The sequence below is a fragment of the Balaenoptera physalus genome (genome assembly GCF_965194825.1).
Source record: "Balaenoptera physalus genome assembly, contig: HAP1_SCAFFOLD_706, whole genome shotgun sequence".
NCBI lineage: Eukaryota > Metazoa > Chordata > Mammalia > Artiodactyla > Balaenopteridae > Balaenoptera > Balaenoptera physalus.
Genome location: NW_028126055.1, coordinates 152333 through 179558, shown reverse-complemented (window position 1 = coordinate 179558; position 27226 = coordinate 152333). Strand labels below are relative to the sequence as shown.

At 43.6% G+C, this 27226-nt stretch overlaps 1 protein-coding gene across 6 annotated transcripts in view; it reads left to right on the top strand.

The window, feature by feature from the left end:
- The window catches only part of LOC309653623 (low-density lipoprotein receptor-related protein 12-like), a 147101-nt gene that overhangs the window by 48600 nt on the left and 71275 nt on the right, over window positions 1–27226 (top strand). For 5 of the 6 annotated variants that reach the window (XM_082478501.1, XM_082478503.1, XM_082478502.1 and 2 more), the window contains one exon: window positions 1492–1685. The exons of the other annotated variant lie outside the window; for it this stretch is intronic. In XM_082478501.1, the coding sequence (XP_082334627.1) occupies window positions 1639–1685 (47 nt within the window). In that variant the 5' untranslated portion in view covers window positions 1492–1638. The remainder of the gene's footprint in view (window positions 1–1491; window positions 1686–27226) is intronic. 6 annotated transcript variants of the gene reach the window in all.

Here is a 27226-nt window from a genome sequence, read left to right as displayed (position 1 = left end):
ATGCATTACAGAACAGCCAGAGTTGTGGCATGCTTAAGATGTGGATCAAAGGAAAAGACATTGTGCTTTTGGTTGAGAGGAAATTTTGGAATTTTGGAATAAAGATTGCAGGAAATGAGGAAATCTTAGAAAGAATTTGAGTTTTAAAGAATTTGTGAGCTTTAAATTTTGCTAAGGGTTATACACGTAGTGCCGTTAGCAGAGGACATAGTGAAGCAACAGATGTGCCCACTTGCTAGTTTCACCTCCACACCCTGATGTAAGCGCTCCACTTCCATTTTCCTTTGAGCTGTCTTGTAACCATGTCACACACCTCCTGACATGTACTTGGTCGTAACAGCTTTTGTAAACAGGACATGGATGTTAATAATAGCCCCTAATAAAAGAGATAATAAATGTTGTCTAAAGTGTCAGACCTTATTATGAGAGCCTCAAATTAGATGTCAGGACAATGGGGAAAATTTTTTTTAAAGCTAGTTTTTTTGTGTTAAGGACTGTTTACATGACACTGTGTTTTCTAGACATGGATAATTAGCAAAATATCAGTTCCAGAATGCATTTCAAACCTGTTTCCCAATTTTTATATTGCATAATAATTTAAATTCAGAAAATTTAATATGACATCTAAATCCAAATTCAAAACTCATGTTTCTGTTAAACTAGAAGAACAAAATATATCAATAATACATTCACAGGTATCCCTAATTCTTCGGTGTCTCACAGGCACTGGAGAAAACAAAGCACAGTAATTTCCACTCTGCGCCTATTGTCTTGAATACCTGAGAAACTCCTCCCCATTCACTTCCTCTGGGTTCTCGCTCACCCTCCTTGCTGACTTTTTAGAACTCTCCCTCCCTGCACAGAAATCACTTTCACCTCCACCCCTCCCATATTGCATTTCAAATTGTTCTTTGAAATGTCTGCTTCTCCTATGAGTCTGTAAGCACCATGAGTGTAGGACTATGCCATAGCCATCTTTGTTATCCCAACATTCAACATTGTACTTCCTCATGCTGGGAATCCAGAATTAAGGTTTTCTAGCTTTATTTTCCAACAAAGGAAAGTTTGTTATTTTCCAACAAAGGAAAGTTTGCCCTTTGTTTATGTCCAACAAAGGGCAAGTCATGCATTGAAGCCAGTAACGACACTAGTTCCAAGCACTGATGTAATGGCATGGTGTTTAGTTGTCCACCTATTACATTAAGCAATTTCACTTAGCGGGACACCCCAATACCAGAGAGTCAGGGGTTATGAACTAAGAAACAAAACAATTAATATAGGCTTCATCCATTTAGATTTAACCTGTGTTTTTATTTTGTGTTTGTGTGTGTGTATGTGAGTGTGTTTGTATAATTCTGAGGCATTATATAATGCAGAATTTGAAACTATGATTTTCATACATCTTATTTATGACCCCATTCTTACAGGTTAATATAGATTTCAAAGATTTCTCTGTCTTTACCGGTTTTTTTATTTTATTCCCACAAAAAGGAGCTGGTGGCTGGTCTCCCCTTGTGTCAAATAAATACCAGTGGCTGCAGATTGACCTTGGAGAAAGAATGGAGGTCACAGCTGTGGCCACCCAGGGAGGATACGGGAGCTCCGCCTGGGTGACCAGCTACCTCCTGATGTTCAGCGATGGCGGGAGGACCTGGAAGCAATATCGACGAGAGGAAAGCATCTGGGTATGTGCTTTATTGAAAAGCAGTCTGTCGGAGTATGAATTATGCCAGTTACTGCATGTTGCTGCCCATCTGTCAGATCAAGTATAGAAACAGAGCCTCCTAAATTACTTGAAAATGTTTCCACTGAATGTAAGCCACATGTGACGTTCCAGAATACACCGTCCATGGCTAATTTATGAAATAAGTAAAACAATTTTTAATGTAGCGAAATATTGAAAATGTCTTCCCATTATTCCTTTAAATAGTGTGAAGTCTAAGGAATAAATAAGTCACATACGACTGATTTTATTTTTGTTTGATAACAAACACAATAGTTTATATTGCCTCAGCATTTTTAAATAAAGCAAATTCATTTTCTCTGTGCCCTCTGATAAACTGAAATTTCTGAAAGACCCTGAACATGTAAAAATAGATGTAATGGAGAGTCTCTCTGTGGAGGACTTGTTGAGGGATATGTTGAGTTCCTGCTCCAACAGGAACTTGGGCACCATGTGGCCCCTTGTAATTTATGGACAATAGATCCCTAGCATTCTTTGGAATCATAACTATTTTACATCAGTGACATAGTTTCTACTTCTGATTACATATCCATGCTTCTTTTAGAAGAATTAAATTTTGTTTGCTTAACTTTTTGAATATTAAAATTTATGTAATTTATTCTATATTTAGCATTTCATATCTTTAAATCACAGTCTGCTCTGAATGAGAAGCTCTAAAAGTAGAGTGTTGTAAAGGTCTGCAGCAGGTTTGCAATTGGCTGATGGGGTGTGGCCTGAAGAAGATTCATCAGGTGGAGAAGAAATTACTGTTTTCTTCTTCTTAAAAATATAATTTAGATGGTTGCCAAGAGCCAGGGGAAGGGAGTAATGGACTGCAAGTGTTTTAATGGAGACAAAGTTTCAGTTTGAGAAGATGAAAAAGTTCTTGAGATGGAAGGTGGTGATGTTTGCACAACAATGTGAATGTTAATGTCCAGAACTGTACACTTAAAAGTGGCTAAAATGCTAAACTTTTTGTTATGTATATCTTACCACAATAAAAAAGACACAGTGTATCTTCCATTTAATTTAGGCTAAGAATGTTGTATAACTTAAGAATTTTTTTTTCTTAATTGTCAGAGTAAGAAGAAAATTGTCAGCTAAAAAGCCGTTATGTCTTAGCACATAGCTTATCTATAAAAGTAACAGGCAACAAAATGATAATATTCGTTGTGTAACAAACTGCCCTCATTTGAATTTCCTTAGAACTCTGTAACTTATTATAACTTAATAGATTGTGGTCTACTTAATTTCTTATCCCTGGAGCTTTTATTAGTTAGTCAATAAATGTTGATGCAAATTGAATCAAGAAAAACTAGTTAGTTGTCTAATACTAGATAAAAGAACAAAGTGGGAAGGGCTATGTGAGTGTTTTTAGGGCTGGCTGACCTAAGGTTTCCAAACAAGTAATTGCCATGTGTATGATCCGAAGCAGATATTAATGTTGTGCTTATTCTAAGAACACCAAGTCCAAAGCAGGGTTAAGGTCAATATTGCTTAAGTAAGTTAAAGCTTAATGAAACATCTACTTACATAGAGAACTTTTGTTCAAAATTAAATATTATTTTTCAAAATTAGTTAACTAATAGTTAATGCCTACTTATTCTTCATTGTATTAATTAAGGTTCATATTTTCGCCCGGCTCCAATCCCATTTGATTGAGCAACTCTAACAATTCTTGTTTTTAGTTAAGCAGGTTGGAGAGGAATCATATGTAAGCATCACCCTCTGCTGATTTCTTTAAAGGTCAGGCACCCTTGGGGAGGTAGGGTCAAGAATATAGTGGCATTATTAACCCTAGATCATGCAGGTGAGGACAGAAGTGGACCCCTCAATCCTATCCATCCTATCACACAATAAACATGGGTAAAGTGGCCTGCCTTACACTCCTGCTGAGCTTGCATCCCTCCCTGTGTCCCCAGCACTTCATGGTGCCTGGGGCCGAGCACGTTGGTAAATGTTTGCTGAATTAAAACGAATGAGTGGAATCTACGTTCTGGCAGGATGCCTTCCTTAGCTCCCTGCTCTGTGCTTCTCTGTAGCCCTTGGTCTCAACTTAGTGATCCTTGAAGCTCCAGTGGAGGTGTTTCTCCTCTCTTACATTTTGAGCTCCTTTAGGAAAAGGGCTCATCCTCACATCTTCTGCGTGCACCACCGTGGGTTAAGTGAATTCATCTCCTAATCTGGGCCCAACTATACACAACTGGCATTGACAGCAGTAAATCACACTAGTTGATGATTCTGACATTATACTCACAGTTTCTTTAAAAATTGGGCTGGTTTGGCTGCTTTCCAGACCTCTCACAAAATGTCAGCTGCTCTTAAAAATCAACCATACACCTTACCAGAGGTTCTACCCCTTCTTCACGTGGTTGTTTTAGATATGAATTGCTGATGTTAACTTGAGAATGAATTTAAATTTTAAAAAAATGTCCTTGAGATATTATACTCTTCATTAGTGAAAGTAATATGTTTATTCATGGTGCCATTTACTTAATTTCCTATCACTGCTTTAACACATTTTCATGGATTTAGTGACCTAATACAGACAGAGTTATTATGTCATAGTTCTGTAGGTCTAAAGTACAGTAGACCTGGCTGGGTTCTCTGCTTAAGGCATTTTTCCTGGAGGCTCTGGGGAAGACTTGTCCTTCAAGGTGTCTGGAGATTCCCAGAACCTTCCCCAGGTTCCATGATTTGCTGGGAGGATTCACAGGACCAGTGTGTAGTCATACAGCTATGATTTAGCACAGTGAAAGGACACAGAGCAAAATGAGCAAAGGAAGAGGGTGCTTGGGGTGAAGCCCAGAGGAAATCAGGCCCAGGTTTCTACAGTCCTCTCCCAGGGAAGTCATATGGGACTAGCTTAATCCCCCAGCAGTGAGTTATAGAAACCCACATGGAATATTACCAACCAGCTGAGCTCATATACTGGGGGCTGGTCATGTAGGCACCCTCTGCCTTGCATGTAACAAAATCCCAGACTCCCAGAAGGAAGGCAGGTATTGAGTATGAACCACAGTGTTTGAACAAACATTAGGCACAGTAAGCCACCTTTATCATTAGAGTCTTGGGAATGGGCCAGCCTTGCAAGCAGGCCTTTCAGAGGGCAGCAGTCAGGACTGCCCTCCTGATGCTTCTGCATACACACTCACTCACTTCCTTGTGGGTGTAGGACTGAGACACTGATCTCCTGTAGGTTGCCAGCTGGGGGCTGGTCTTTGCTCCTAGAGGTTTCCCACATCCCTTATGCTTTCTGTGTGGCCTGTTCTTGCAGCAGGGGGTCAAGTCCCTTTCATCTTTAAATTGCTCTTTGTTCTTGTTCTCCTTCTGCTGCACCTCTCTGATTTCCTCTTCTTCTAGCTGGAGAAAGTCCTCTACTTTAAGGGCTCATGTGGTTAGACTGGATCGACTTGGGTAATCCAGGACAGTCTTCCTAACCATAATCCCATCTGCAGAGTCCCTTTTGCCATGCAAAGTAACATATTCACAGTTCCTTTCTTTAGGGCCTGGACATCTTTGAGGCCTTTCTGCCCACCCCACTGTATTTATACATCTCTGATTTTTTTTTCTTTCTGCATTTGGTATCCTTTCCTAGCAAACACATTTCTCATTGGATCTGAAGATGTTTTCCAGAGTCATATGAAGTCATGTTGCAGGGGTATCTGAGCACCTGCTCGCAGTTGGTGTGTCACAGGTGTCCCCCCTGAGAGGCTGCTGCCCCGCCATCACTAGTGTAGCTCTCACCCACAGCAGTGTCCCCAGCTTGTGGTCTCGCTGATGTAACCTTGACCCCCAGCAAGAAAGACTGTGTATTGGCTTTCTTCTCAGGAAGCCTCCTTCTACTTTTATAAGTCCAAATCAAGCACTCCTTCTCTGGCCTTAAAAGTTTTGTGGATGTTCTCCCTGTCATAATTTTTTTTTTTCTTTTTTTTTTCCGCACGCCGCTTGCCTATTGGCAGTCCCACTTTGAGCCCCACCTCCCGCTCTCCGCCCGCGAGACCCCTCCCAGGCAGTGCGGAGGCGGGGTTTAGCCGCCGGCCGGCGCAGACCCCGCCTCCCATTGGCCATGCGGCCCCGTCTGTCAGTCTTCTGTTAAAGGGGCCACGACCGCCCCGGAGCTGGTTTGCGGGGGGTGGGGGGAGGAGGGAAGAGGAATTTTTTGGCGGGGGCAGGTGGGATTTGGGGGGCGCTGGTGAGCACCCCTGGATCTGACGGCTGCGGCCTCGCGGGGGGAGGCTGAACGGTGAAAGGGGCAGGGGGCTCTTTTAGGGGGTAGAGGGCTGTGAGACCGTCAAGGGGAGGGGGGGGTCCCCAGCGACCAAGCCGGAGCAAGAGACGCGGAGCCCGCGCGAGCGGCGGAGACAGGGCTCCGGAGCCACAGATCCGGGCCCCGGCCGCCGCCAGGGGCCCCGCCCGGTCCCCCCACCCCACCCCACGTCCCTCCTGCAGCCCAGCTCCGCCCGCAGCCGCCGCGGACCAGGTAGGTAAGAGCCCAGCCCGGCCCGCCTGGCAGCGCCCATCCCGGGGACCCGTCGCCGAGCTTCCCCCGCCTCCCTGAGATCCTGGATTCCCTTCTTCATCCCCTGGGACCTCAGAGCCCAGATTTCACAGCCAGACCCCAGAGACTCAGGCGTGCCCCTCCCGGCTCTGAGTCCCCAACCGAACCCTGGAATCCCAGGCGTACTGCCGCCTGCGCCTCCTCCGGGGCCCAGGAGGCTGGATTTCCCAGGTCAGCCCCAGAAAGCCCCTCTGGACCTAGATCCTCCTCCTCGGCCCAGTCCTGGGAGCTCCAGACACCGGCCGCGGCTGTGTCAGACTCCCCCAGCTAGGGCCGGCCGCCCCCCCCCCCCGTCGCGTCCGCATAGTCCCCCATTCGCGCACCCAGTCTGCCCATCTCTGGTCCTCCGGCTTGAACAGCCGGCCGAGTCCCTCAGTCCCAGCCGGCTCGGCGGCCGCCCTGGACACAGGCCCGCTCTGGAGCTGTCCATGGTCACCGTTCTCGGCAGCCTCGCGTCCCCCATCTCCTGCTGCTGCCGCCGGGGAGGCGGCGCCGGCGGCGCGGGGATCTCCCCTGCCGCGCCTTTGACCTGGGGATACCCAGGCCCTCCCCGACCTGGGCGCCCGGGCCTCAGGGTTCCGCTGGTCAGGCTCTCAGCTCCACCCTCAACAACCCAGGTTTCGGAGACCCCAGCTTCTACTTGAGGAGTCAGGGCTTCTGAATGTTCCTGCCTGGTGCACCTTAGGGATCTTGGCATCTGAAGACTCAGATCCCACCGGGCTCTGGGAGCCCTGTCAGTCCTCACTTCCTCTGGCTAAAGGCCCCAGCTGGTAGTCCTCACCCCCTCAGGATCTAGGAATCCAGTTTTCCAGCTTTTGCTCCCTTCAGAGGCAGTTCAACAGCCCCTGTGCCCCTCAGACAAATATACCCATCCACCTGGCACCCCAGCATCTGCCCCCTTAGGGATTCAGGCGCCATGACTCTCTCCCTTTCAGGGACTCAGAATGCAATTCTTAATGCAATTCTCTGGCTTTTACCCACGCTGCCCCCTGGAGACCTAGATGCCTTGTCCCTGATCCTGCCTCCCCTCAGGGACCCAGGAGTTCAGACCCCACCTTCTATTCTGCCCACCAAAGCCATCTACCCCTGCCCTCCATCCAGCAAGGACTCAGGCTCCAAACTTCCATCTCCTGGCTTTGGCCTCCACAACGACTCAGGAGTCCAGTTCCCCAACTCTGCCACCCGCCACCCCAAGTATCTAGCCACTCAGCTGTTACTCTTTTGAACCCAAGTCCCTACAGCCTCACAATTTCCCATCAATTTGACATCTCTGGTGGCCTTGAAATACCCTGCTTCATCTCCATATCATCTCAGTTTCTGGGCTCCCTGGGGTTTCCAACATTCTCCCCTGAGACCCAGCTTCTTGAGATGCTTCCAGCACTCCATCACGATTTTTTCATATCGTGATGTCACATCCTTCGAGTACACTGTCAGACTGGTGAGCCAAACATACATCCCTTCCTCCAGATGTGTTCTATGGCCTAGGTTCATTCTGTGATCTAGAATTGTCTTCCACATTTCCACCTAAACATAAGCCCTGGCAATGCTTCGTGTTCTAGATTCTTCCTAAATCCTAGAACACTCCCAGTCAACATCTTTGTTCCTTTTTCACCCAAGGTACTGTTCTAAAGTCTAGGCTAGATGCTAAATTCAAGGCACGACTTTCCCCAGGTAAATTGAAATATCTAGCTAATGCTCCCAAGCCAAATTCTGATCTCACCCTCCTCCCCTTTGACAAGTTCCTTTTTTTTTTTTTTTTTGCTGCACCATGCTGCTTGCTGGATCCCCGACCTGGGATTGAACCCGGGCCCTCAGCAGTGACAGCACGGAGTCCTAATCCCTGGACCACCAGAGAATTCCCTACATGTTCCAATTTTTAAGAAGCCAGTCCTTGCTTATTTTCTTCTAAAATTTCATTTTGGGTGTGTTCTAGGTTCTAGCCACATCCTTGGCATTGTTCTAGATTCCATTCCCTTCCCAGGGGCATTCTAAGTGCTAGAATATGTGTGTTCCATTTATGTGCTCTAGCCTTTCTCCAAACTGTGCTATCCATTCTAGAATGCACTTCCTATTTTATTTTATTATATTTTAAATTTTTATTTATTTATTTTGGCTGCACTGTGTGGCATGCAGGATCTTAGTTCCGTGATCAGGGATCGAACCCACATCCCCTGCAGTGGAAGCGCCGAGTCTTAACCACTGGACTGCCAGGGAAGTCCCTGCACTTCCCTATTTTAGATTCCATCCAACTCTACAGTCTTAAATCTCGAGGATTCCCACTGAAGTGTTGTACATTGCATCTTCCTTCCTCAGGTTCTATGTTCTCGGCTCATCCATTCCCACCTTCTCTGTCCATCTTTTCCCTGGTGTGACCTTGGCTTAGAACTTGTCCCCTGGTGGATTGGGGGCTTCCTCCATCTGCCACTTCAGCATTCTAAACATGCTGTAGGCTCTCTCCTCTTTTGGAGTCTTCAGCCTAGAAATGTCCTCATTTCTAGAACACACCACCCCCATCCCCACCCCCTTTGCCAGCTCAGTCCTTATGCCAGGAAATTCTCAATTGCCAGAATGCATCTTTCTGCATCTTCCCCCAGGCGATTCTAAGTTCCAGGCAAACTCCTTGCTATTTTCTAGGTTTTCCTTTGCCTCCAGGGCATGTTCTGAATTCTAGAGCATATATTCTGCCCTCTGAGTTCTAACATTATCTAGATGCATGAGAAAACCAAGCATGCGATCTCTGCTTTATTCTGTAAAGATAAAATATACCTTTATACCTTCATCCCTGGTATGTTCTGAGTTCTAGATTATGTCTAGATTATGTCTCCTGACTTAGGTTTGTTATGTACTGCATTAGGTCTGTTCTTAGATATCATTATCCTCCCCTCTGTGTTTGGGGTTCTGGGGTGACCCAGGCACTCTTTGAAGTTATTGGATTGCTCTTGGCTTGTTCAAAGTTCCAGACCTGGGTTCTAGAGTATGCCCTTCTATTTGGCCCCATGTATGGATCCTACCCCAAGCACATTGTAAATGTGGAAGTGTATGTCCTCTCTGCACTCTGTACTGTGTCTTCTTGCACGTGGCCTTCTAGATTCTACACCCAGCCTAGCTGAATTTTGTTTCCTTCTCAGGGAATTTGAAGTTCTAGAGCAGCCTCCCTAAAACATCCTTAGTTGCATCTCATGAAAAGATTCTGGGTTTTAGATACCATGTTGGGTTTTGGTCTAAGTCTGGCCTGCCCTCTTATAAACATTTTCTTGAATCTGATCTCTGAGTGTTGGGATTCAGGTGTCTAGATTCCCAGACGCACCTCTTCAAAGACCCAAGGTTACAGGCACCCAGCTGCCTCCTCTCCCAGGTCCCAGGTCCCTCAGTCCCCTCCTGTCCTCCCAGGAGTCCAAGGCCCCAGTCCCAGGCTTCAGACATAGTCCGAATATTGGGTGGAGCTGGAAATTATCTACTCTGAGAACCGGTTATGCGTCTGCCTGAAGGGAGAGAAAGAAAGGAGGGAAAGAGTGAAAGTCCCTCCTGCTTTCGGCTCAGCTAGATGGACCCGTCTGACCTGATGTGTGTGGAGGGAGTGGCTCAGGAGACCTCCCTTCATCTCCACCCGTGGCTCATGCACCTGGACTCCTGGGTCCTGGGGGCCTTGACTTCTGAGTTCTGAGGGGGGAGAAGTCTGAAGGCTGAGATTTCTAGGTCTACGGTTGGAGGTTGAAAGCCCAGACTCTTGTGTCCTGGGAGGAAGGGGATGTGGTCTCTGACTCCTGGGACTGGGGAGGAGAAGGCTGGAGGCTCAGACTCCTCAGTCTGGGGGAAGGGAGGGATAGGGGACCTAGATTCCTGTGACCTGAGAGAAGAGGCAGCTGGATCTTGGACTCCTGCGTAGTGGGAGATGGCTAGCATTGTCCCCACCATTTTTGTTTTTCCCAACTGGAGTGGGTCTTTAGATTCTCCTGGAGCTAGATATCTAGATATCTGGGAAGTCGAAGGAGGCAGGAATTGGGCTGAATAGCAGGTGAGGACCATCCCTGTGACATTATACAGGTGACTACGTACCAGTGACCTAATTCTGTGACCCCAGTTTTGTGGCCTCCTGAAGACATGGTCTCCCTCGCCTGGGCCTGAGTTTTCTAGCTCATGCAGTAGGTTGAAGGGGATTCTCAGCAGGGCCAGAATAGATAGTGATGGGCGGGGCCTGAGTTGCTTGAAGGGGCGGGACTTGGACCAGAGCGGAGGGGCCTGCAAACTTTCCACATTCACTCAGGCAATGGGGCCCCCGGCTTTGGCTTCTCTGACTAGGCTGGGCCTAGATTTGCTGCCAGTGTCTGATGGAGTCTGACCTGTTTCTCCACATGCTCTCACCCAGGTAGCCAGGCCTGGTTTCCTGGGAGCAATGGGTTTCCGTTTATCTTGTGCCATGATCGGAATGGATGGGCCTCAGTTTCTTCTGTGCAGCGCTTGGGTTGTCCTGCCTCAGTTTTCACTATGTAGTATCCCAGTGACCATGCCTCAAGTTTCGCTGGTGTGCTTTGACGAAGCCCCTCTCGGTTCCCTGCCCCCTCCCCGTACGTACCCGCAGGCCAGCACCGCCGCCGTGATGTGCGAGGTGATGCCCACCATCAGCGAGGATGGCCGGCGGGGTTCGGCGCTGGGCCCGGACGAGGCGGGCGGCGAACTGGAGCGCCTCATGGTCACGATGCTCACGGAGCGCGAGCGCCTCCATAATTTTTTTAAGTGACTTTTCTTGTTCTTCTGGGTCTATCTGCTGTCTGTGCTAACTCTGTCCGCTAATACATGTTAACTCTTTCCAAATTCCGAAAACTCTGAGAAAAAGGTCTATCCTAACTGCTTACTGGAAATGGACATGAGATGATAATAAGACAAAAGGTCTTTACTTATGTTACTTTGGGCAAGTTGTCCATATGCTTTGCCACATGTCTGCCATGGAATATTAATGAATATGTGAAATGCAATGTATACCTCTCTAAATTCTCAAAATTATAAAATTGAGACATGGCTGGCCACAAAGTCTTTGACTAAAAGATTTGAGGACTGCAGGTCCAGTTACTGAAGGTTAGTTATCCAAATTGACTTTCTTAAAAAAAGAAATTATGTTCTTCACTGGTGATATGTTCCACTTTAATATTTTTTCTTAATGAGTGACTGCTTCCATGGCTGAACTGGATTTCTATGTGAAAATAACCCAAAAAATTAAACAAATACTCAGATCTGTGAAATACATTCCAAAAGGGTTTTATTTAAATGGAAATATAGGCATGTGTCTTACATGACAGAAAAGGCATCACCATCTCTCACCAAGGGATGCACTACATCTCAGGACATACAAACTCTTTTGATGTGCAGAGTAAATGTCCTCACTTGAAATGTAGTGGAAGAAGTATCACTGTTTGAACAAGTTTAGAAGGGGTGCATTTCCTATACGATGTGAACAATCATGGTTTATATCGGTCATTTAGTAAACCAGGTGGCTTGACCAAGCTTGGTGCTAAACGTCCATAGGACTTAGAAGATGAGTTTGCAGCTTCAGCCCAACTAAATCAGGAAGTGGCCAGAGTCTTAGGACGCTGAGGATCATAGAACAGCATTGCAGTGAGCAGTGCAGCAGATCAGTGATTACTGACAGAGCTCACTAATGTTTATTTTCTACTGTTTCCCTGAGAATATGTCAGCCAACACTTACATCAATCTACTGTGACTCTTAGATTCATTACAAGAATTTTGTGGGGCAGCCCTTGCGAACCAGGATTCTTACCTGCAAGCTAATGTGAGCTCTGAGCTCCCTGGGGGCCTCTGGACCAGGCTGGGGAGAGGTGTGGGCGCCAACCACTGTCCTGCTCTGAGTCTGGGTCTGTGAGCATCCCTGGTGGGCAGGAGAGGTCTGTGAGTGGGCAGCCTAGAGCGCTGGCAGTATTCTAGAGGGGTGTTGGGGCAGCTCCATCACCACCCTCCTGGGCACCTATTTGGTCTTCTTGGGACCCTATAGCAAGCCTTGTCCTTCCCAGACCACCTGCCTGCCCTGACTCTGTCTCTTCTCCCTCCCCGTTCCAGTTGTTTGGGAACAATGGGCTGACTCAATGAGAGCTAGGCCAATACCCACCTCTCCTCTCGGGAGACCGTGCCTAATGGTGTCCACTGCAATGGTGTCCTCTGTTGAGGCTTATCTGGCCCAGGGACCACTGGGTCCCTATTGGCCATGGGGACCTTTCCTCCTGCAATTCCTGGGTGTTTTTTCTTCTATTTTATCAATACTTTGTCTTCATTCTCATCTCCTTACTATTTCTCCCTCTTCTCCTCTATCCTTCTATTCTTTCCTTATGTATTTTTTTCACCTATCATTAAATACTTTTCTCCTTATTTCTCTCTTCTCTCTCCATTTTTCCCTATATCCCTCTTCTATCTGTATTGTTACAAATTCTAGAAAATCAACTTGAATCAGTCTAGGTAATTTGGGAATCCGACCACACGGAGAAGGGGAGGATTTAGCTGGGTCTCTGGAATGGCTGTAACTAAGAGGCAGCCCTGTCCTGTGCCTTCTGTGGATTAGCTTCTGGCATTTATTTTCCTATATTGGTTCAAAAATCTGAGGAAATGCTCGGATTTACTTGGCTCTGGCTGAGGGGAGTCTCAGATCTCACCACCTGTGAAGAGCTGATCTGCTCAGGACGGCTCCCAGGCCACCCTACACTTAGCACCGAAGCCCCTGGATTGGGGGGTGGGGCCATGTAAAGACTTGATGTCCACCCTAATGGGGGCACTTAGAATGGAGGGATGCTGGGAGGGCCATATTATCAAATTTCCTGTTCTTTGTCTCTCTCTCTCTCTCTTTCACTCTCTCTCCATGACCTTTTGCTTTCTTTTCTATTTCTCTGCTTTCCTCTTCTTATACATCTTATCTTTCTACTCCTCGCCTTCCCTTTTTCTTTATGAATTAAAGGACCTAGATTGCTATGAGTCCTGCTGCTCAACATGTAACCTACGGACCAGCAGCATCACCCGGGATCTTGATACAAATATGGAATCTCAGCCCCCACCCCAACCTATTGAATAGAATCTGCATTTTAACAAGATGAGCAGGGGATTCCAGTACAAGCTAGATTGTGAGAAGCACTGACTGGGATGAACCAAGTCCCATCTGTGGGGGAAATTGTTTTGCCCCTTAACTATCCTCCAGCTGCCTGGATCAGAGGAGACTGTGCCGCCTGCTCTAGGATGCAGCTTATCCCACACACGTGTTAGCCTGAACAGGTGATGCTCTCTGTAACAGGGCCTCAGGAAGCTTGCTCCAGTGCCCTCTGACTGCAAGACACCCTCTTTCTCCCTGATGGTCACCAACCTAGGGGGGCGGAGCCCAGGTATTTTCTCATTGTTATCAGTGAATAAAAATCAAGTGGTTAAAGTTAGTCCTATCTTTGAGAACTATAATATTTCCTGAATCGCTATACTCTGCATTCATTAGGAGTTTATTCTTCGTATTAAAAACTCGTCAGAACTCTAATTCAGAAGTTATATCCTTTATGAATTTAAGATGGAAATTGTTATTCAAAATGCATTGAATTAAACTTAGAATTTAAGTGCATTTTTCTTCCTATGCAGGCCCTTTGTGTGAATAAGGCAATCTTCTAGGAAAGGACTGGCAAAATATATTTGAGAAAAATAAGAAAAGAAATTACTTGAAATAAACATAAGTTCTAGTATAAATAATTCTATTTAATAGATTTCTTTCGCCTTGAAAAAATAGGTAGCAGTAGGTCCTTAAATGAATATAAAATAGACGTAGCAAATCGTTTGAACCTTTGTTCTTCTTTAGATCATTTCCAACCTAGAACACCAAGTAGAGTAATTAATAAGGCTAATTAATATTGTATTGAAAGATTCACAACAATCTCACAGTGCTCTAAGAGAGCAACAAAGGTGACCCCAAATTTGCAGGGCAGAAAAAGACACGGAAATACTGGAAGCATGGGGGTTGGGATGGGGACTGTTTGTTATACCTGCACCACTTCATTTATTTAAGAGAAAGAGCTGATGCACATATGGCAAAATATTTACCTTGTTAAAATAAATCTAGATTATCAGTACATGCATATCTGTTTTGGGGGGATGTTTGAAATATTGCATAATCAAATTAATAAAGAATATTGGATTCAGGTTTAAAAGAATTACGTTTACTTGGTATAAATAGAAAGATCATATGACTGTGTAGTTTCAGAATAAAGAGGGATAAGAACAGTGTCAAATCATAATAAGAAAAACTGGACTCAGAGATAAGGAGGGTTTGTATGTAAGGAAGCAGACACTCTGCTAAGTGTGAAGCTCTATTGGTAGAAGGAGCGGAAATTCTCTTGACAGAGATTCCTGCTAATTCAGTCATTTAAATATATGTTGGTTTATTTCAGGTCTAGGTTAATACATTTATTGCTAATGAGTTGATGACTCAACAGAGCCAAGCCCCACATCAGGTAGGAGGTTGCAAAGAAGGGTCTGCAGAGTGTGCCTTGGCTGTCTGAGGCTTGTGCCAGCTCCAGGCTTGCCGATTTCAAGTTTGGCTCTGAGACTGGGTGGTTTTGGGCAGAATAGGAGCAGCATTTCAATGATTGTGTATCGATCTCTTCCATGTACTTGACCTTGTCAGGGACACGGCCCTCTCCTTCCTAACCATTCACCTCATTACGTCAAGCGCATTGATCCCCGAGGCAGTGACTTTGTACCATGGACAGTCTTGTTGATTGCACTTACCATTGTGGACCACAGTTGAATTTTCTGTACATGTCTCCCCCTTCTGGGCTCTGAGAGCCATTAGGTCAGGGATTAATCTCCTCAGAGGGCCAGGCCTATAACAGATTCTCAATAAGGAGTTGTTAGATTGAGTTAAGGAAAAGTTGCTGTTCTCAAACAGACCTCAACCCAGATGGTTAGTTAAGTTAAAACTTAGCCAACTGTGTGATGCTGCTTGTGTGATGGGAGCCTTTCGGTGCCAAGCCTAAGTGTAACAAGAGGCTTAACACTTCTTCCCCACAAAGTTGTACAAGGACGATGCCCTACTGAACCTGAGAGAGAGGTGGTTCCATTTGCCCTTCATTGCAGGTCTCAGTGACAATAGAGATAAAAGCTGGATTTGGTCTGTCGAAAACTCTCAGAGCAGCTGAAAAGGTTGAGGCAGAGAAGTGAATGAGACACCTGAGCTGCTACCACAAAGTAGCTGATGGGTCCCTGGAAAGCCAGGATCCAGTAACAACTGCCTCTTGCCAGGGCCAGCTGCATTCGGTGGGTGTGGAGCGTCCTTCCTTCCATTTGTCGATTACAATCCTTCCCAACTTGAAAACCTTCACTCGAATCCCTTTTACTCTGTACTAAAATTGTGTAGACACGCCCTTCTTTTTCTACTCCTAGGATTTTTCATTTTTATTTCTCAAGTATTACTTTTCTTTTGCCATATTTATTCACCTCGTGCTTATTTCACATCAATTCTGGCATCAGGGACTACAGCTTGTTTATCCCGATATCCTTTGTACCTACTTTATTGCTTTGCAAAAGTAACGATTTTGCTCATTTGAATTGCCAGGTGTTATCAGGTTGGGAGAGAGGGGTGTGGTGGTGAGTAGAATTTTAAATATGCAGCAGGATAAATAGCAACTCTTGAGACATCTTACAAATTACAGTTTTACTTTTCCTGGAATGAAGTAGTTCCAGAAGTGGTGTTATTAGAGATATATGGAAATTAGGATATATTTTATGAAAAAGGTAAATCTTAAACAGTAATATGAACAGAGTATGGCAGAGTTGTGGGGGAAATAGCTTTATAAGTAGACTTTTTTATTCATTTGGGAGATGGCAAAAGTATTGTTTTTGATCAAGAAAAGTAAATGATGGAAAAAGTGAATTTTTACCAAAAAAGGTGCTCCGGCAGCAGACTCATTGAAAGGAAGTGCTGCAGAGCCAAGTTTTGGGAAGGTGGAAGGCAGGACAGCCCAGGGAGCATCTCACCAGGGTTTCATGGAAATTCTTCCTCGTGACTGCAGTTCTGGCAGCTTAGCTTCATAGGATGTTGTACTAATAGTGGGTCTCATAGGGAATGACAGGTAAAGTCTACAAATTCTACAATTTGCACACATAATGTAAATGTACAGAAGGCACAGATTATGGTATGTACTTCAGGCTATTCATGGGTGATTTCCTGGGTCTGTTGTTTTGACATAAAAGACTCAAGTGGTTTGGTACCAAACTAACTGGGATCTTGCGAAAATGGCCCACAGCAGAGGTGGAGTGTTTAGAGCACTGCTGTGTTCACAGCCCTTGATAACTCCTATGGTTTCTGCACTCTGCAGTCCTATGCCACTTAACAGTTAGAACAATTTTCTGCCTTTGATGCAGACCACATTTTATATATTTGTATAGACAAAAGCAATGATGAAATTTTAAAATTTTGCAAAACAGGAAGACAGGCTTTGAGTACTTTTTTTTTTTTTCTTAAACGTCACGTTTGTTAACTTACTTTTTTTTTTTTTACTTTATTTATTTATTTATTTTATTTTTATTTTTGGCTGTGTTGGGTCTTCGGTTCGTGCAAGGGCTTTCTGTAGTTGCGGCAAGCGGGGGCCACTCTTCATCGCGGTGCGGGGACCGCTCTTCATCGCGGTGCGTGGGCCTTTCACTATCACGGCCCCTCCCGTTGCGGGGCACAGGCTCCAGACACGCAGGCTCAGTAGTTGTGGCTCACGGGCCCAACTGCTCCGTGGCATATGGGATCTTCCCAGACCAGGGCTCGAACACGTGTCCCCTGCATTAGCAGGCAGATTCTCAACCACTGCGCCACCAGGGAAGCCCTTGAGTACTTTTTTTAATATTAATATCACAGTCTCAAAACTCTGAGATGTTGAGAATTTCTGATCAGCAAACCTCAGACTTTCAGAGTGGCTAAGATTAGGGCAGCAGTTGAGAAGCTGGATGCTGTTCAAGCATGTTTAAGGGTCTCAGACAGAGAGAAATATTGGTTTAGACCAGGGGCCAGCCAACTTTCTCTATAAAGGGACAGATAATAAATATTTTTGGTTTTGTAGACCATGCAGTCTCTGTTGTGACTCTCAACTCTGCTGCTGTGTGAAAGTAGCCAGAAGCAATATGTAAATGAACGAGCGTGGCAGTGTTCCAATAAAACTTTATTTAAAAAGCCACACAGCCAGCTGGTTTTGGATTTAGGTTGCTTACCCCTGGTGTAGTCCACTTTGTATCTATTTAAGGTATGATGTATGGATTCAGTAGGAAGAAATGAAAATTACAACATCAGTGTGACACAATGTAACCTCTCCCACTTGAACTCCACAAAACCTTTGCTAATACTCCTGCTTAGGACAGTCCTTTTCAAACTGTGTCCTAGAAAAACTTTCTTTTCATTTTAAATGTATGCATGTAATTTGATGTCTTTCAGAATAAGATATAGATAGTATACATCTGATCTATGATATTATTACATAGCATTTAGCATAAAACTAAGATTAAAAAGAGAATCAATTTAAAGAAAACTATTAAACCAATAAGAAGTGTTATACTGAGTACTTAGTGAGTGCCTGACACTGCTTCATGCGCTTTATACATATTTATTAAACACATCCTCACAACAGCCCTCTTATGCCCAGTTTACAGAAAAGGACACTGAGGCATGAAAAGTTCAAGTTCACTATCCTCAAATCACAGAACTAGTTAGTGATGTAACAAGGATTTGAACCCTAGCTGTCTGGCTGCAGGGCCCACACTCAAACCACCTTAGCACAGTACAGAGGATTCATGTTGGAGGTGAATAAAGTGATGATACAGGATGGGGATCCTCTTCCTCAGGGCGTGGGAAGCAAGCACTCTCAGACAGTGCTGGTAGGAGCATAAAATGGCATAAGATGGGGATATGCCCAAAGCATATACCCAAAGCGGGATCTTGAAGAGATGTTTGTACACCCATGTTCATCACAGCATTATGCACGTCCTTGGAGGACAATTTCTATAAAAAGTGTTCAATAGCACCCGCTATTTAGAGCGCTGAAGATGACAGCCCAAAAGGAGTAATGCTTTTAAGTCCTGTCAATATATCGTCTACACCAAGTAACAATTCCACTTCTAGGAGTTAGTCCCACAGGAACACTCAGAGGTGCACAGAAAGTGCCTGTAAGAAAACTAAGTGCATTGTTTACAGTCAAGATCCAGTTTTCTGTCAATAGGTGAACACAAAGAAATTACGATACTCCATTTTATGGAATAATATAGTATTATATGGAATTCATTCCTTTGAAAACAATGAGGTTATTTAATTAATTGATCTGTTTATTTATTTGAGGTAACGTTGGTTTAAAACATTATATAAGTTTCATGTGTACAAGATTATCAAATACATTTATTCATAATGAGATTTAAGAAACATTTTTTTTTTACATCTAGGAAAAGGGATGTATTTATTGTGCTTCCATTAGAAATTTCCAAGATTAACATATACGTATATGTGCATGTAAATATAATTAGACTATTTCTGGAAGCATACAAGATAAATTATTAATAGCATTTCTCATTCTGGGTAAAGATATGCCATGAGTACGCGATGAATGGTATTTTTCAACTACATGCGTATATTGCTATTCAATTCAATACCAGGTTTTGAAAGGATTAGAGGAAAAAAGCAAAGGAAATACAAAATAGTTTTTTAATTGTGGTAAAAAAAACATAACATTAAATTTACCATCCTTACCATTTTTAAGTGTACGGTTGAGTGGTGTTAAGTATATTCACATTGTTGTGGAATAGATCTCTAGATCTTTCTCATCTTGTAAAGCAAACTTAAACCCACTAAACACAAATTTCCCTCCCCATCCCCTCAGCCCTTGGCAAGCATCTCTCTACTATCTGTTTCAATGATTTTGACTACCTTAGATTCTTCATATTAGTGAAATCATACAGTATTTGTCCTTTCGTGATGGTTTATTTCAAGTAGCATAATGTCCTTGAGTATCCATATTATAGCACATGACAGAATTTCCTTCTTTTTAGGGCTGCATAATATTCTATTGTATGTATATCCCAGATTTTGTTTATCAGTTGCTATGGTCTGAATGTTTGTATCCCACCAGAATTCATACGTTGAAATCCTAACCCCTTAAGGTGATAGTATTAGTAGGTAGGGGGTTTGGGGAAGTGACTAAGTCTTCCACTAAGAAAGGGCTTAGTGACTCATAAAGAGGCTCCAGAGAGATCCCTACCTGATTCCAACATGAGAGAATGCAACAAAAGTCTGAGACCCAGGGCTTCCCTGGTGGCGCAGTGGATGAGAGTCTGCCTGCCAATGCAGGAGACACGGGTTCGAGCCCTGGTCTGGGAAGATCCCACATGCCGCGGAGTGACTAGGCCCGTGAGCCACAATTGCTGAGCCTGCGCGTCTGGAGCCTGTGCTCCGCAACAAGAGAGCCCGCGATAGTGAGAGGCCCGCGCACCGTGATGAAGAGTGGCCCCAATTGCCGCAACTAGAGAAAGCCCTCGCACAGAAACGAAGACCCAACACAGCCATAAATAAATAAATAAATAAAATAAAATTAAAAAAAAAAAAAAAAGTCTGAGACCCAGAAGAGGGCCCTCACCCAAACTTACTGGCACCCTGACCTCAGACTGTCAGCCTCTAGAACTGTGAGCAATAAATTTCTATTGTTTGTAAACCACCCAGTCTGTGGTATTTTGTTATATCAACTTGAATGGACTAAGAGATCTATTCATCCATCTACGGGCAATTGGGTTGTTTGCACCTGTTGGCTATTGCGAATAATGCTGTGATAAACATGGGTATACAAATATCCCTTCAAGATCCAGATTTCAGTTGTTTTGGACATATACCCGGCAGAGGAATTGCTGGAGTTTATTATGCTAATTCTATTTTTACTTTTTTTGAGGACTCTGCATATTGTTTTTTATAGTGGCTGCACCATTTTGCATTTCCACAAGGGTTCCAATTTCTCTGCATCCTCCCCTAAATAGTGTTTTTATTTGGTTCCCTTACCCACTGAAATAGCCTCAAGATATGTGGGGAGATGCAATCCACATGGACCCTGAGTGCTTGTGTGCTCTTTCTAGATAGGCTAAGAGTGAAGGCTCTAGCTGCATTTTATCCAGGCCATTCTCAGGGTGTGCTAGAGAAACAGCAGTCCTGAGAGATGAGAGGCCAGCCTCCCCCAGGCAAGGAGCAGGTCTGCATCTTCTCATTACAAGAGCAGTGAATCCCCCGAGCGTGGTGCTTGATCCTCTAAGGCAGCCCACTGCCTGCAGCATCATCTGTCCTGGACGCTTTGCATTACCTGTAGCACATAGGGAGGTTCATGGGAAACCGAGGCAGTATTCACTAAGCCGTGTCTCTGCCACGTGAACAGCTTCCAAAATGGTGCCATTTCTCAGATGTCTTTCTGGATGACCATGAACTATACGACGCTCAGTCTCTCTGTGCTGGTGTTTGGAATGCTTTCAGTTATCGTCTTTTCTCTTTCATGGTGCTTTTGTGCTGATCTTGTTTCCCAAATTATACACTCGACCTAAATTATGTCAAATATGAGATCTGTGTACTAACTGTTAGAAGTCAAACCGTTTATATGGCCTTTTTATTAAACATAAAAAATATAAAAATATGCTCATTACTTACTTGAGATTTTCAGCTCAAATTGGGATTTAGACTTAAGTTTCCTTCATGTAAGTAGATTCTAAGTCATTTCCACAGTGAATATATTCCTAATACAGGCTTTTAGATGATATAGATAAGAGTAAGTACTATTTCAAGTTAAGAAAAACCTTTTTGGGTGACTTTCTTCCTTTTTAAAAATTAATTTTATTGAAATATAGTTGATTTACAATGTTGTGTTCATTTCTGCCATGCAGCAAAGTGATTCAGTTATGTATATATACACATTCTTTTTCATATTCTTTTCCATTATGTTTTATCACAGGATATTGAATATAGTTCCCTGTGCTATACAGTAGGACCTTGTTGTCTATCCATTCTATATATAACAGTTTGCATCTGCTAATCCCAAACTCCCAATCCATCTCTCCCCCAGCCCTCCTCACTCTTGGCAACTTCAAGTCTGTTCTCTATGTCTGTGAGTCTGTTTCTGTTTCCTAGATAAATTCATTTGTGTTGTATTTTAGATTCCACATAGAAGTGATAGCATCTGATATTTCTTTTTCTCTATCTGACTTACTTCACTTAATATGATAATCTCTAGGTCCATCTGTGTTGCTGCAAATGGCATTATTTCATGCTTTTTATGGCTGAGTAGTATTCCATTGCATTTGTGTACCACATCTTCTTTATCCATTCATCTGTCGATAGACATTTAGGTTGTTTCCATGTCTTGACTATTGTAAATAGAGCTGTAATGAACATTGGGGTGCATGTATCTTGTCTAATTATAGTTTTCTCTTGATATATGCCCAGGAGGGGGATTGCAGGATCATATGACAACTCTATTTTTAGTTTTTTGAGGAACCTCCATACTGCTTTCCAGAGTGGCTGCACCAGTTTACATTCCCAGCAACAGTGTAGGAGGGTTCCCTTTTCTCCATACCCTCTCCAGAATTTGTTATTTGTAGACTTTTTAATGATGGCCATTCTGACTGGTGTGAGGTGGTACCTCATTGTAGTTTTGATTTGCATTTCTCTAACAATTAGCAGTGTTGAACATCTTTTCATGTGCATGTTGGCCATTTGTTTGTCTTCTTTGGAGAAATGTCTATTTAGGTTTTCTGCCCATTTTTCAATTGGGTTTTGTTGTTGTTGTTGTTATTGAGTTGTATGAGCTGTTTGTATATTTTGGAAATCAAGCCCTTGTTGGTTGCATCATTTGCAAATATTTTGTCCCAGTCCGTATGTTGTCTTTTCATTTTGTTTATAGTTTCCTTTACTGTACAAAAGCTTGTGTGTTTGATTAGGTCCCATTTGTTTATTTTTGCTTTTATTTCTATTGCCTTGGGACACTGACCTAAGAAAACATTGGTACTATTTACGTCAGAGAATGTTTTGCCTATGTTCTCTTCTAAGAGTTTTATGGTGAGGTGGCTTTCTTCTGGCATATATAAGGGTAAGCTAGGGCTTCCCTGGTGGCGCAGTGGTTGAGAATCTGCCTGCCAATGCAGGGGACACGGGTTCGAGCCCTGGTCTGGGAGGATCCCACATGCTGCGGAGCAACTGGGCCCGTGAGCCACAACTACTGAGCCTGTGCGTCTGGAGCCTGTGCTCCGCGATGGTGAGAGGCCCACGCACCGCGATGAAGAGTGGCCCCAGCTCACCGCAACTGGAGAGAGCCCTCGCACAGAAACGAAGACCCAACACAGCCAAAAATAAATAAATAAATTTATTTTTAAAAAAAAGGATAAAATCAATCAGTTCAATTAAAAAAAAAATAAAATAAAAAAAAATAAAAGGATAAGCTGTCTCTGAGATGATATTACATTGGTTTGGATGCATGGACAGGAGTGCATCTGTCTGCCATGCACCCTAAATACCTATAGGGTGAGCTCCGGACCTGAAGCACGTGACTCATCTTCCAGTCATTTTCCCAATTACCCTGTGGTATGCTTGAAAACCTCTGCTTATTTTATTGGCATACTCTACCTTTCACTTTGTCCGTGAGGAGAGATCAGTTAAGAGCTAAGGAAGAGCAGTTTTGAATAAGAGTCGAAGGTCAGGGCATTTTTCTAGAAGGAGCTGTGCATAAGAAAGAAGAAGGGCAGGTGGTGGAAATACCAGAACTTAGCCTCACACTACAGGTATGGCCAAGGGAGAGAAGTTCAAAATAAATAATATTTGATGTGCATTAGACAAATGAAGTTTATTTGGATTTGAACTCCTGTCTTCTCTTTTGTGTTTTTTAATGTTCTTAATCATTCAACCTGAATGGCTTATCTTCCTCTCAGAGCTTTGAACATTTTAATGATTCAGTATCCTTCTTTTTTAGAAGAGAGAGAAGAGAAAACTCACTTGAGCAGTGGAAAGAGCTCCCTGGGGAGCTCTTGTGTATGCTGCAGCAAATGCTTTATTAGCTAAAGTTCCCACTGATGGAAAATTCAGACATAGGAAAAGCTCCTACATATTGGAAGAAAATTTGAGAGTTACCAAAAAATATCGTCAGAATGGAAAGCAAAATTACTGTGGCAACACTTTTTCATCCATATATACCCAAGTCATAATAAGTGAAATGGTCAGTGAATTACATCGCCAATAAGTTTTCTATCCTTAGATGAAATAAATAATAAATACATGAGTCACTTATTAAAGGAACCTGACTGTGATATCTAGGGTCTTTTGAAAACCCTCCCCTGTCAAACAGTACAGGGCACCTTTAAACTGAAAGGAATTAAATCTCTCCCTGGATGAGTTTCCTAGGGCTGCTGTAACAAAGTACTGGAAATTGAGGGGCTTAAAACAACAGAAATTTATTCTCTCATAATTCTGGAGGCTGGAAGTCCAAAATCAGTGTCTTGGCAGGGCATGGGCAGGGCAAGGGTCTCGGGAGAATCTCTTCCAGGTCATTCTCTTAGTTTATGATGTTGTCAGTAATTCTTGGAGTTCTTTGGCTTGTAGATCATCACTCCAATCTCTGCCTCCACTGTCATGGGGTGTTCTCCCTCTGTGTCTTTATTTCATCTTCCCTCTGTGCATGTCTCTTCTCTTCTTGTAAGGACCCAGGTCATATTGGATTAGGGTCCACTGTCATGACCTCATCTTAACTTGATGACTTCTGCAAAGACCAGATTTCCAAATAAGTTCACATTCACAGGTTCCGGAGTAAGAACTCCAATATATCTCAACGTGAACATGACAGTGGCCTGGAAGGACAGAGGTGGCTATAGTCAAACGATGCTTATCGTAAAGGAAAAGAGGCACTTTCTCATTTTGTTTGTTGTGCCCACTTTTTGTAAGGGAAGAAGAAGATTAATCTGGAATTGATGAGAAATTGATAAGAAATGCTCTGGACACCATGGCAAATGGAATGTGAGAAAATGAGCAAACAACACCCCTGAGTACTACAAGGAGTGGCATCTAGAAAGGGAGGCTGGAGTTTGTGTCAAGGTGAAGAACCGTGGTTGGTGTCTGACATTTACTGAGTGTTTATTGTGAGCCAGGCATGGTTTTAAGCATTTCAGGTGCATCATATCATTTAATCTTTCTCCATGAGTGTCTTCATTTTACAGACGAAGAAACTGAGGCTCAGAGTTACACAATGGTCAATTTCTGTGTTACTCTGGAATATTCTAAGGTATGATTGAAGTAGCCCTTTATTTTCCTGTTTATTATTATGATTAATTACGTGCAGTGAGATAGATTCCCAGAGCACACAGAAGAAAGAGGGGATGAGAGGGAGGAAGACTGTACAACGCAATCGTGTTCTTGGTGGGGCAGAGGCAAGTCTGGGTCACCTCAGGGCTGGGTTTAGGAGGTGAGGGTGCACCCAAGGGCAGTGGTCAGAAATGACCTGGAGAACTGCTGACCTCAGGATCCTGAATGGACACCTATGTGCTGTGGTTTTGCTGTTGTCCCAGCCCAGGCTGTGGCTCTGTTCTTAGGGATCTGCCATCTTTGCTCAAGGTTCCACATAGAAACAAAGATGCTGGATTGTTTGGTGCCTTTGTGAATTCTGTCTCCCTACTGGGAGTGAGATGTAGAATAGACACAGATGTTCCTGCCAGGTTTGGAAGCCAGCGATGAGGAGTTCAGCGTTGGACAAAACGCATTCCCTGCTTCATAAAGGGGTGTGGACTTGCTCAGCTCAGGACCTGGGGCGTCTTGGTTCAGGGAAATGAGAGACAGAGCAGTTCCAGGCCAGGCTTTGTTTTTCTGCCCTCTTATCTGGACACAGCCTCTCTGAGCATCAGTTTTTCCTGAGTCTTTGTCCTTTACTGGTCCTTTCCTCAGTCACAGGAAGCCCTCAAGATGCATCAAGATGTTTATTATTCCCTAAATCGATCTGAACCCAATGCCTGGTCCTCAAGAACTACCTTAGGCCAAGAATCAACCAGGGAAGGGGAGAAAGGATGAAAGGAGGATGCAGGGGAGAGGTGCACAGGTAAGGGTCCTAGCTCAGCTGTCACCTGCAGAACAGAAGCAAGTGGCCTTGATTGTTCACACCTCACTTTACCTGCCTCCAGGTTGGAGCCTGAAGAGCTTGACTGGATTCACTTCTCTCTATTAGAAAGTTGTTAGGTCATTTTCAAATTTCATTTTAATTTATTTTCTCATTTACACTTACTTTGGTTTTGCTTTCTGCTTTTTTCTCCTGATTTTGGCTTTATTACTTTCAAGTAACACTTTTCTTTCAATCACCATTTTCTTCTTCTTAATGCCAGTTTACGTTATTTGCTAAGGGCTGATTTTGTTACCTTCACTCCTGTTTTGTTTATTTGACAGCCCCCTGAGATGATCTGTTTACTGCACTGTGTTCCCCAAGAAACAGTGGGGAAGCTGCCTAACAGACAATCTCCTGGGAGACTTTCCGCTACCCGTTTTCAGTGGGAAGCAGTTTCAGTCAGAACTGGCTCCCTCATCATAGCTGGGTAATATAAGCATCCAAATCACAGGGGGTGGGAGCACGTGGCCTCTCGGCGTTTATCTTGATTGAATCATGGGTGTGTAACTTTCTGTCGTTCAGCTCTTGATTTGTATTAATGATTCAGAGTTCATTACCTTAAGATAAAAAAGGTGTTCCTGCTGGCAAGAGCTAGATAAGATTGTGGGCAGTTTGAGACTCTCACTGTGTGAAGTTGATGATGACTATATTCCCTGGTAAGAACTGAGAAATTCTGTCCTGTCCTGCCACCGCGTGACACCAAACAAGGTACAGTCACAATGGGCTTTGTGTCACTGACATGAAATTGAGGGTGGGCGTGGTGGCACCCACCCAGAGTGCCCAGGAAATCTGCAGCAGTGGCTGGGACGAGTAGAGTTTCCCATTACCACAGGGAGTTCATAGGCAGGAAATTTTCTGTTTCTCATTGTATCAGTCTGGGTCTCATTGCTAACATTTCACCTAAATGAAAATGCACTTTTACTTTGTTGAAATTTTTCTTGTGGTAAAATATACATAACATATAATTTACCCTTTTAAGTATTTTAAGTGGCATTAAGTACACTCACATTGTTGTGTCACTATCACCCCACTATTCATCTTCAGAATTTTTTTGAGAGGTAAAACAACTAATATTTACTGTGTATATTTTTTGTACAATTTTTAAAGGTTACACTCCATTTTCAGTTATTACAAAATATTGGCTCTATTCTTCGTGTCGTACAATGCTACCTTGTAGCCTCTCTTACACCCAATAGCTTGTACCTCCCACTCCCCACCCTTTTTTTGCCCCCCTCCCCCCGGTAACCACTAGTTTGTTCTCTATATCTGTGAGTCTGCTTCTTTTTTGTTATATTCACTAGTTTGTTATAGGTTTTAGATTCCACGTGTAAGTAATATCATACAGTGTTTGTCTTTCTCTGTCTGACTTCTTTCATTCAGCACAATGCCCTCCAAGTGCATCCATCAGAACTTCTTTCATCATCCCAAACTGAAACTTGCTACCCATTAAAAACTAACTCCCCATTTCCTTTCTTTCTCCAGGCGCTGGCAATCACCATTTTACTGGCTTTATAAATTTGAATAGATACCTCATATAAGTGGAATCATATAATTTTTGTTCTTTTGTAACTAGCTTATTTCACTTAATGTTTTCAAGGGTCATCCATTCTGTGGCATGTGTCAGAATTTCCTTCATTTTAAGGCTGAATAATATTCCACTGTATGTATATCCCAGATATTTTTAATCCATTCATCTGTTGGTAGATATTTGGATTGTTTCCACCTTTTGGCTATGATGGATAATGTTGCTGTGAACATGAGTGTACAGATATCTCCTTGAGACCC